At 35.2% G+C, this 12,262-nt stretch overlaps 1 protein-coding gene across 1 annotated transcript in view; it reads left to right on the forward strand.

The window, feature by feature from the left end:
- Positions 1–999: 999 nt before the first annotated feature.
- The window catches only part of LOC149817857 (endonuclease/exonuclease/phosphatase family protein), a 47,634-nt gene continuing 36,371 nt past the window's right edge, over positions 1,000–12,262 (forward strand). The window contains exons 1-5 of the mRNA XM_089983946.1: positions 1,000–1,232; positions 1,953–2,333; positions 3,638–3,752; positions 4,001–4,240; positions 4,528–4,613. Of these exons, the coding sequence (XP_089840072.1) occupies positions 2,226–2,333; positions 3,638–3,752; positions 4,001–4,240; positions 4,528–4,613 (549 nt within the window). The 5' untranslated portion in view covers positions 1,000–1,232; positions 1,953–2,225. The remainder of the gene's footprint in view (positions 1,233–1,952; positions 2,334–3,637; positions 3,753–4,000; positions 4,241–4,527; positions 4,614–12,262) is intronic.

Raw genomic sequence — 12,262 nt, forward strand, 5'->3', positions numbered from 1 at the left:
TGTAAGAAGGTATAATTATTATATGACAAAATATCTTTTTCATAAAAGGTTGTAAGAAGGTACACTTATTGGTTTTCAAAAATGAGATTTTTGAAACTATCGTATACTTTTATGATATAGTGTTTATGAATGAGTATGTAATATGCAATATGCAAGTTCCTGAAGGTTCTGTTACATATGATTCTAAAGAAGAAAAAATCTTCATCTTGAGGTAGCCGATCTCTTCATTTGAACTTTAGGAAAGCATGGCTCATCAAGCTTTTTCTTCAAGGAGTATGATTGCACCATAGTTGTACTTGAACAGGAAGTCTCCATCCTTATTGGGTGAGATATCCTTGCATCAAATACTCGTTAGATTTATGACAAAACATATTCAGTCATAATATAACATTATTTCAAGAGAACATATTATCATATCATATAAAATCAAATGAGACAGTGTATCATATTATGTGACATCAAAACCGAGTTTCTCAATATAAATCTGATACATTACCTTCGGAAGTAGATCTTAAAGCAGACAGAACCCAGATGTGTTTAAAGACTGGGTTCGTATGGATGGACTCTTTTGGATTTGTATATGGGTTCGTGTCAATATTTTCTATCAGATACGTATGCGGGTCCAAATCAAATCCACACATTTGGTACCTTTTACGTACAAAATACATGCTTTCGACCTATTTATGTTGAACCTTGCAGCACGAGAACTATATCCGGGTCCAAATCTTGACTTCATGGGAGCTGTTTGTAAGTCGGACTTACGGCTTAAATTTTGGATTCGGACTCGGGTCAATCATAATTTGGCCTTTTCCGATCCATGTGCACCACTGAAGGCACTATATTTTCGGCATTACGCAAAGCTTTATATTTTGTGACGTTTTCATGAGTTTCCCTCAAACAAAGAAAAATATATCAATTTATCGCGACCCGAAAAATTCCCGATGCCGAGATTTGTGACATCAGAATCGTTTTTCATATCTTGCTTCTTTCGTGGTAACTGTTTAGGTCGAACGATCAAAGACTGAATTTGGGATCCCTTCATTTCTAATTTTTCGCTCTTTTTCTATATGATTCTTGTTTTTGGAATCCCAAATCCGACAAGTTCTTGAATCCTATATCCTTGATGGTAGAGAGCGTTGAATCAATTAGGGTTTGGATGAGCTAGACTTGCTTCAAATGTTGGAAGGGTATAGTCCATTGGTGCGCTTGTTGGTGCAGTTGTGATTTGAATGGTATCTTTTCCATCCTTGACATTGTTACTCCAAGTTTTTTTCTCTTCTTGGTAATATAAAAGGAAGTTACTTGCCCCTTCTTTTGTATTCTCTTCTTTCATAAGAACTCCTGTTCTTGCCCCCCAAAACGGGGCAAAACACATTCAAGAAAGAACTACTGCAATGAGAAAGTTATTTCAACCCGTCGAACAAACATGGGCATATTCACAAACAATGGGTGAAGAAGTCATGCAGGTCCAAACCATTGTCTTAGAATTAGTAAAATTTTGAGAAAATGGAATTTGGCAGCTGTTTGGGATTATTTAAGAGGGAATTTTTTAGTGCATGTTGTTTGATAGAGATCTAAGTTTTAAGGATCCATCACTTTTATTTAATGTTACATGATAAGATGCTTACCATGACATGCCATGGATGGTAAACCTCTGTTTCACTATACATGCATCAATTTCTGTGTATAGATTTCTCACATATGCACTGAATCAAAATTTCAAGTATTCAATTATCATATACACATTGTTTTTTTTTTCCTGGTACCTTGTTCTATGTTATATGTGGTCTAGCCCATGTTCTTCGCTGTTTCTTTATCCTCTTGTCTTAAGCTTTTAAGTATTATCTCTGTTGTTGGGACTTTGACTTCTTAGGAGGCACGTTGTTAAGTAGTAATATCTGCTCATTTGTTATTATTCAGTCCTAATTAGTTGTTTTTCTCTTGAAACGTAGATTATGACCACCATTTTTGACAACCGAAAGAGCTGCTCATAGTCCAAAGAAACTGATCTGTAAGTGTCTAATGCTGAATGGAGGTGACTGTTGGCAAAAGAAGGAAAAGAAGATAATTTGTCCTTGATTAAAGATTTGAAACCGCCAGCACTTTATTTCTGTTTCATGGGAGCTTAATTATATGAGAATTCCAGATTTCTTGGGAAAGAAGAGTATCCATGTTCTCGCATTATCTTCTACTTAGAGAAACCATGTTCTAATCAGAAAGTGGATATGAAGATTGTTACTTATAATGTGAACGGACTTAGGCCACGTATCTCTCAACATGGCACGCTTGGTAACCTGCTAAACTGTCTTGATGCTGATATCATTTGCTTCCAGGTATGGATATCTGTCTTGATGCTGATAACATAAAAGATGTTCTTGAAGAGAAGATGAGAGTCATCTGTTACCAATTCTAATATCCTTTCTCAAGTTGTGCTTGGTCCTTCACCATGGGCAACTTGGATTTTATTACCAAACCTGAATTTGTGCTAGACCTTTAGAAAAACAAAAACCCAGCAATGTGTTACAACAGATTTTTCTTGCAAGTCCTAACCTTCAATTATTTGTCTTTTGAATTGATGATCTATCTTAATAGGTTTCATACTCCCACGATGATTATGATTTGAAGAGATATTAAACATACTTTGACTAGCACAAAATAATATCAATTTTGTCTTCTCTCTTTCAATGCATTAAGAATGTGTCAATTCCATGTAAAATATGATGTAATTGTTGCCATGGTTTTTTTCTTTCTTTTTTTTATTCAGTGCTTGAGATGTACAGTAACCTCCTGGAAATGCACTTTTACTTGATATACATCTCTTTCATATGAGTCTCTTGCCTAATATGCTTCTGAGAAGGCCATTAAAGTAAGCATGTCTTTGTTTGGTAATGTTCTCCAATATGTCAATTCATTACTTATTGTGCCTTTCAGATATCTTAAGATTATTTTTATTGCATTCGTTTTTTTGTCCATGGCTCATGCCTAACTACAATACCTAGTTCATCACAGAGTGTCTATAAGGCTTTGTGAATGTAAGATATTGGTGGAACCTAGTAGACTTCAATACTTAGTTGCACATTCATACAACTTGCCTTGCAAAGTACTTACCTAATTGGACTTGGAGTGTCTGCTAGTTACAGTCTTTCATGTCACATCTCATCATCAAATTCATCATATATTTGTGAGTAAAAAAAAAGATTCTTTTAATATGGTAAAACATTTCAATTTTTCTAGGCCCTTCATTTGGAAATCTACTGCTTAGAAGTCTTTAATTTTAAATTTCTGATAAGTATGATATCATCAACACAAATAACAGTGTTGTTCCATGTTTACTAATGTAAATAAAAATGTGTATACTAGTTCACATCTTTGAAAACTATGTACTTGAGCTTCTTGTCAAAAAAACTCTCAAACAAAAACTTGATGCATGCTTAATTCAATGACTTTTTTAGTTTGCATTACATGTGTTCTAGTATTACTGTCACTATATCTTAGCTGTTGTCCGTTTGTGCTTGTTTCTTGAAGCTACCATGTCAAGAAGTCCAGTTGGTGAAGATCCCACCATGATATACAACAAGAACTATTCTTTGTGTGGATTTATGTCATGCCTAATATGAAAATGTATGGTGGGTTACAGGAGACTAAATTGTCAAGACAAGAACTTTCGGCTGATTTAGTCATGACTCAAGGATATGAAGCATTTTTCTCATGTACTCGTACTTCAAATAAGGGTCGCCCTATTGGATACTCTGGTAAGCTACCAAAATAGATGATATTTTCCTGTCCTTAGTATGTGCTGCTCTTTCTATATATATACAATTGTCAGGCTGCAAGTAATCAAGTTTTTTTGAATTTGTATGAGGCATATAAAAGAAAATAACTCTATCAATTTATATGTTATTATAAACATGCATGCATACATATAAATACAACCATAAAGTTCAGAGGTTTGACATACATACATTTATATATTAGTTTCAATATTTTGTTTTTGTCACAGGTGTCATAACATTTTGCCGTGTTAAGTCAGCATTTTCCAGCAATGAAGTTGCATTACCACTTTCAGCAGAGGAAGGTTTTACAGGTCTTCTAGATCAGTCTAGGGCCAGAGACCAAAACATGAATGCTTCCCTGCTAGAAATGCCATTGTATGTAGAGGATTCAGAGCTCATAACAGAGAAAGACCTTCTCAAAGTTGATAGTGAAGGACGATGTGTAGTCACAGATCATGGACACTTTGGTGAGTCATGCAGTAAAATGAATCATGGCTAATGGTTCATCTTTTGTTTTGGAAGTAATATAGATGGTTTCACACTTCAATATTTCATAGAGAGGTATTTTAAGTTTCATGTGTATGTGCAATTTTGATGACGTTTCTAGTTTTCACCATCTTTATTGTCTTGGTCTCATGAATATTACTTTTGAGATTAACAGAATGTTGCGACTATTTTTCACTGTTCAAACTCACTGAATAATCTTCAATTTTCAAGGTGCTCATTTTAAGTAACTGATTTTACTTTTTAACAGTTCTATTCAATTTGTATGGTCCTCGCGCTGATAGTGATAATCCAGAAAGGATTCGTTTTAAGATGGTATTCTACACGGCTTTACAGGTATAAATATTTGAAACTAATTGGAAGTTAAAGATCTTGTTCTTCTTGTATCATAAATATGCTCACAAGCAAATGTAACATCACAATGAAAAATATATCCACAGTAAGTGCAACTTTGCATAAACTTATCTGAACTTCCAGTTCTTCTGATGTTTTCTCAAAATGATTAGATTTTAGGAATGATTGGAAGAGTCTCAGTTGTATTCCATTTAAGATACATGCCTGTTTAGAGAGAAAGCTTTTAAAATTTGAGTAGCACAAAGTTGTTACCCATGTTTCCCAGTGACTTGACCAAACTTCCAAATATCTGGCATTTCTTGTCTCCAAGCTGCTATATATTTTGTTTATAGAAACTTTATGAGACTGCAAGTTGGTTCAAATATGCAAAAGCATAATGATAGAAACTGATTTATACTGGAACTGACTGAACTTTTAAATCTTTAATTGTTTGTCCAACAGCTTAATTGGCTTTCATTTTCATGTTTTTCCAACTGTTAATGCTTTTTAGAGATTTTACTAAAATTGAGATATGCATGTTTTGCAGCCAGAGCAGGTTGGTCTGCTACACCGCAGAGCAACCAAATCTTGTGTTATTTTTTGGGTTTCTGGATTTTTATTTAAAAAAAAATGAAAAAGCCACAGATTTTCACGAATGGTTCAATTTCATGAAGTTTCAAGAAATTTCTGCCATATTTTCATGAGAAAAGAGTCTTTGAACAAAATTCCAGTTTTACATATCAAATTTGATTGTTTCTGCTTTTTAGGAATATTGCTCACATTTTCACATGAAAGCACCACGCTTTCTTTACTTCATGTCTGCCTGGAAAAAGAATTGCTGATGTTGTCATTAGTTTGTTGTTTGTGGCTCTTTAGGTGGAATAATAGCAATGTCTTTGACTTTGTTAAGTTATTATAAAATCTTTTAGCTGACTATTCTTTGAGATTTATTATGATACCTCAGGCTTTTTTTTTTGAACTTTTGATGTGAAAATCAAGTTCTTCAACATTTTAAATTAAGGTGTAAACATTTTGTTGTCTCACCATGCAAATGAAGGTATTGTAGTTTCCACATACAAGAGAGGAAGAAGAAAAAAGGAACAAAGAGGGGTGAAGAGAGAATTTCATTAGCTTCAAAAGCAAGCAAAATGCAGCCTTGTAGGGATGTCCCCTTTTCCTACACTACTGGACAAAAAGGATTGACTTTAAGGGTAATATTACATGAACAAGAATACCCTTGATAAGAGTGTAATGTACAAATAAATACATGAGAAAAAAGGGGTAGCACACAAGTAATAATACACTATTGTACAAACTCTTAACACTCCCCCCTCAAACTTGGGGTGATGCAATCTATGTAGTCAAAAGCGCTAGGGCAGTGCCTAGTCGGTAGACCCCTAAAAAGACTAGTCGAGGACTAGATGGGACTAGTCGGTACCCCAATTAAAATATAAAAAAGTACACAAAATATACATAAAAATATGTTTAATTCTTTTACTAATAAGATGTTTTCATTACATAAGTACAAAATTACACATGTTTTCACAAAATATATTAATGTACATTATCAGAATATACATTTAAATAATTGTACACACACACACACATATATATATTCAATTATTCATAACATATTCAGTGTAATCAACAAAATATGCTTTCAACCTTTCACAAAAGCACAATAACACATACATATATAAATAACATATTACATAATTCATAATACTAAACATGTTTTCAGGCTTTTATAGAAAAATTCATCAGAAACAAAGTAACACACTCATATATAGAAAACATAATCAATTAAAATTAACGGTGCATGCTTTCAATGTTTCATAGAAAAAATCCCAAAAGCAAAGTAGTTCACACACACACACACACACACACACATATATATATATATATATATATATATATATATATATAATAACTAAGCATGTTTTCATGATTTTCAGAACAGATCACACAAACATATGCACATATATATAATTATATATAGGTACAATAACAAATGACTAAACCACCCTCATGCTTAAGCGGAGGCAGCTTAGTTGCCGACTAGGTGCCTTAGTCAGTGCCTAGTGGGCGCCTAGTAAGCAAAATTGGTACCTTTTAAGGTACCCACCTAGGAATTGTAAAGCCCAAGCATTTTACTTACGCCTAGACCAACTAGGTAAACTAGTCAGTGCCTAGTCGTGGCTTTTGACTATATAGGATGCAATGGAATTATCCCAAGTTTGAAAAGGAATGTGTTGAAATGCGAAAGAACAAGACTCTTTGTGAATACATATGCAATTTGATCCTTATAGCTCATATGCTCTACAACAATGACACCATCTTCATAGGCCTTTCTTGTATAGTGACAATCTATCTCAATGTGCTCGGTTCTCTCATAAAATTCCAAATTCTTTGTTATATGAATAACACTCATATTGTCAGGGACGACTCTTGATTGTTTCTTACTTTTCAAAGAAATAAGAGTTTCCAAGAAAGATACATAATCCAGTGGTAGAATGGCAATCCCTAGTAGAGCCTTCAAAATCATCATTACAAAAAGCTCATAAAACTATAACCGATGATTCCATAGGAGAGTTAACCTTCCTTGAGTCATTTGCCTTTAATACCAAATTTGTTGCATACATGTTGAGACAAGTACAATCCCTACGTGAATATGCTATCTCCAAATCAAGAACATACTTTAGATGCCTGAAGTCTTTCATCTCAAACATGCCAGCTAAATTCTTCTTAGTACCTCCATTCTCTCTAAGTCATTGGAGTGTTGATTTTTTTAACACTCAAAGTGAGATATGAAAATTTGAAACTTTATTTCGGGATCTCTTCACCTTTATAGTAGCCTTTTGATTCTCAGAGCTTAGATTACAAGAAGAAAAAGAAAAGAGAGAGAGATAAAGGGAGAAGAAGATGAGGGCTTGTGAGTCGATCGGATCCTCGTGTCTTCTTGGGCTTCCTTGAATTCACTGTCACTTTAGCAATTTGCTTTTTCCTTTTCTTTATCTCCCTTTTTTCTGCCTTTCTCCCCCCTCGAACTTACGTAACTTCTTTTATAGAGTTGTTTCCTTAACTTTAGCGTCCCATGATGGAAGTTATTCTATCATGGATACATTTTTTTTGTTGAATGGATGTCATTTGTACTTGGAACCCCCCATCCTCCTTGCTTTTCTACTTTATGGGTACCAGCCACGACATGGGTAGATGCTTGGGAGTTAGGGTGATACGTGACTTATTTACTCCAACCAGCACAAGTTACCCTCCTTTACAGTAACCAACACAAATTACCCTATTTTACTGTAACCTGCAAGGATGATTATCGTAACCAGCACAGGTTACCCTCTTTTACCGTAACCAGCACAGGTTACCCTCTTTTACTGTAACCTGCAAGGGTGATTATCGTAACCAACACAAGTTACCCTCTTTTACTGTAACCTGAAAGGGTGGTTATCATAACCAGCACAAGTTACCCTCTTTTATCGTAACCGGCACATGTTACCCTCTTGTACCTACAAGGGTGGTTATCGTAACCAACACATGTTACCTTCTTTTATCGTAACCAACAAGCACATTAAGAGATGTTTACTATAACTTGCGTATGTATCTTATCATGTGTAAATGAATGTATATTTAATAATTTTGATACACTTGCACATGTATATATATATGTATATATATATAATGTGCAAACAATTTGCCCCTCGATTTCTTTATGTTTGAATGTAATTTCAAATGTAAAAAAACCGCCTTCATTTATTTAGCCCTTATTTTTTTTTGTTAAATAAATTTTATTCATTGGGATCTATCATTCAAAAGTATGGAGAAATTGATGGCGATGTAAATCATAGGATAAAGGTTGGGTGGATGAAATGGAAAAGTGCAACTGGAGTGTTGTGTGATCGTAGAATGCCATTGCGGTTGAAGGAAAAGTTTTATAGGACGACTATTAGGCCCGCTTTACTATATGATACAGAATGTTGGGCTGCCAAGAGACATCATATTCAAAAAATGAGTGTAGCTGAGATGCGTATGCTTAGATGGATGTGTGAAAATACAATAAAAGATAAGATTCAGAACGAGGAGATACGTAAGAAGGTAGGCGTTGCACCCATTGAAATTAAGATGAGAGAGAATCGTTTACGGTGGTTTGGACATATTCGGCGAAGGCCTAATGATGCTCCAGTTAGAAGGATGGAGAAATGGGAAAATATATTAGTTAAAAGAGGTCGGGGTAGGCCTAGGAAGACTTGGATGGAGATGATAGGAAAGGATATGAATGCTTTGAACCTCACCGAGGACATGGCATTGGATAGAAATGATTGGAGGAGAATGATTTTCTTTTTTGGTTCATATCGCCGACCCCAATTGTGTTGGGATGAAGGCGTAGTTGTTGTTGGATCATGAAGTTGACACATGATCCATTCAGATTTAAATTTTCATTTTATTTGGGTTTGAATTTTGATCCATAATTTGTTGGATCTGGGTTCGTAATTTTGTTTTTTTACTATGCTGAATCAACTCTCACTTTTTGGACTCTTCTCTTTTTTTATGAGAAATCTCTAACATTTTATAGGATTCATACCCTTTTTTTTTACGTGTCTTTTCTTATTTTTTAGGGCTTCTTTTAGTGCCCAACATTTTGTATTTTTTGTATTTATTTATTTATTTCTAATTATATGTTTATGAACCAATATGAGAATTTTGTTGGGGCGTTCCCTACTGAGCGACACATTGTACTCTATAGGCCTGGAGGCAGTGATAAATGGGCAAGGGTTGCTAGGTCGTCGCCCAGAAGCGACGCGTCACACCGGTGCCCGGGTGTGGTGTCAAATAGGCAAGGGTTCCCTCACTTTGTTGGACGGGTGGGGGTAAAGAAGATAGTTCAAGACCATAAAATTAGGTTAGCCACTTGGAACATAGGGTTTTTAATTGGTAAGTTGGTAGAGTTAGTAGATGTTATGTGTAGGAGAAAGATGGATATTTTATGTCTAAAAGAGACCAAATGGTAGGTGAGAAAGCAAAAGTGATAGAACCGTGGGGATATAAGATTTGGTATACAGGAATAAACAGGAATAAAAATGGAGTAGGGATTGTTATTAGTCGTGAGTTTATAGATAATGTAGTTGAGGCCCGTAGGAAGGGTGATAGGATTTTACTTATTAAATTAGTATTAGGTACGAATATTATTAATATTATTAGTGTTTATGCACCTCAAGTAGGTTTAGATGATTCCATTAAGTGTTAATTTTGGGAAGATTTAGATGGAGTAGTACAAGGGATATCTTATGGAGAAAAGCTTTTCATCGGCGGTGACATTAATGGACATGCAAGCATTAGTAGGGATGGATTTGAGAGTATCCATGGAGGCTATGGTATAGGAGAAAGAAACGAAAGTGGAGAAAGGATTTTAGATTTTGGTTTGTCCTATGATATGATCTTAGCAAACACTTGGTTTAGGAAGAGGGAATCTTACCTAGTAACATTTAAAAGTGGGGTTAATACGCGTCAGATAGATTTTTTCCTATTTAGAAAGAGAGGTAGGGGTTGTTGCATCGATTGTAAGGTTATACCGGGAGAAAGTGTAGGTACACACCATAGAGTTTTAATTTTAAATCTTAGAATTAGAAAATGCCGCAAAAGGGATAGACATAGGATAGATCCTAGAATTAAGCGGTGGTCACTAAAATGAGCTAAACAAGGAATGTTTGTAGAGCAGGTAGTTAAGGAAGTTGATTGGTGTCTCGAGGAGGATTTATAATCAATGTGGAATAAGATAGCGGGTGGCATGAGAAAGGTGGCTAAAGAGGTATTGGGTGAGTTTAATGGCGGTGCACCGCTAGGTAAGGATATATCAGGGTGGAACGAGGATGTCAAATTAGCTATTAAGGTTAAAAGAGAGTGTTATAGAAATCTAAGTAAGAGTTGTGATAATGAGAATTTGGAGAAGTATATGATAGCAAAGAAGGAAGCTAAAAAAGTAGTTCAAAACGCGAGGGATAAGGTATGTAAGGAGGTTTATGACAAGTTGGATACCAAATATGACGAGAAGGATATTTATAGGCTCTCAAAGATGAGAGATAGGAAATCGAGTGATCGGGGTATGGTTAGATGTATCAAAGATGAAACGCAAATGATTTTAGTCAAAGATGAGGAGATTAAGGAGAGATGGAAAAATTATTTTGATAAGCTATTTAATGAAAGTCATGCTCAGGATCTTGGAGACTTCTCCATTCCTTTTCATGAGATGAATCGTGACTTCATGCGTAAGATTCAAAAGAAAGAAATTGCAGAGGCTTTGAAGAAAATGAAATCAAGAAGGCCAGTTGTCCTAGATGATATACCTATCGAGGCTTGAAAATGCTTGAGTGAGAAAGGTTTAGAATGGTTGACAAATCTTTTTAACAAGATTTGACAGACAAATAAGATGCCTAATGAGTGGAGGAAGAATACTTTGGTGCCTCTATATAAGAATAAGGGTGATATACAAGATTGCACAAACTATCGTGGTATAAAACTCATGAGTCATACTATGAAACTTTAGGAGAGGGTGATTGAGTATAAGTTGATGAAGGTTGTCATGATATCGGAGAATCAATTTGGTTTTATGCCTGGAAGATCAACTATGGAAGTTATACATCTTTTTAGACAACTTATTGAGAGATATAGAGGGAGGAACAAAGATTTGCATATGGTTTTTATTGATTTGGAGAAGGCATACGATAGAGTACCTAGGGATGTTCTCTGGTGGACAATGATGAAGAAAGGTGTTTCTCTAAAGTACATTAGTATAATTAAAGATATGTACGAAGGAGTAGTAACCAATGTCCGCACTTGTGGAGGGGTGACAACCAATTTTCCGATAACGGTTGGGTTACATCAAGGATCTGCTTTAAGCCCTTTCCTATTTGCGATAGTGATGGATGAGCTTACGAGATCAATTCAAGAAAATGTACCGTGGTGTATGTTGTTTGCTGATGATATTGTTTTGATTGATGAGTCTAGAGCTGGGGTTAATGCTAAGTTAGAATTATGGAGACAGACATTGGAAGCTAGAGGTTTTAAGTTGAGTAAGAGTAAGACTGAATATATGGAATGTCGGTTTAGTAAGCAACGAAGTAGTGATGGGAGTGTAGTGAAGCTTGGTGAGCAAGAAATACCGGTGAATGACTATTTCAAATATTTGGGATCTATCATTCAAAAGTATGGAGAAATTGATGGAGATGTAAATCATAGGATAAAGGTTGGGTGGATGAAATGGAAAAGCGCAACTGGAGTGTTGTGCGATCGTAGAATGCCATTGCGGTTGAAGGGAAAGTTTTATAGGACGACAATTAGGCCCGCTTTACTATATGGTACGGAATGTTGGGCTGCCAAGAGACATCATATTAAAAAATGAGTATAGTTGAGATGTGTATGCTTAGATGGATGTGTGGAAATACAATAAAAGATAAGATTCGAAACGAGGAGATATGTAAGAAGGTAGGCGTTGCATCCATTGAAAATAAGATGAGAGAGACTCGTTTACGGTGGTTTGGACATATTCGGTGAAGGCCTAATGATGCTCCAGTTAGAAGGATGGAGAAATGAGAAAATATATTAGTTAAAAGAGGTTAGGGTAGGCCTAAGAAGACTTGGATGGAGAT

This window comes from Nuphar pumila, chromosome 13, assembly GCF_984573655.1.
Source record: "Nuphar pumila chromosome 13, dmNupPumi1.hap1.1, whole genome shotgun sequence".
NCBI classification, from domain to species: Eukaryota; Viridiplantae; Streptophyta; class Magnoliopsida; order Nymphaeales; family Nymphaeaceae; genus Nuphar; species Nuphar pumila.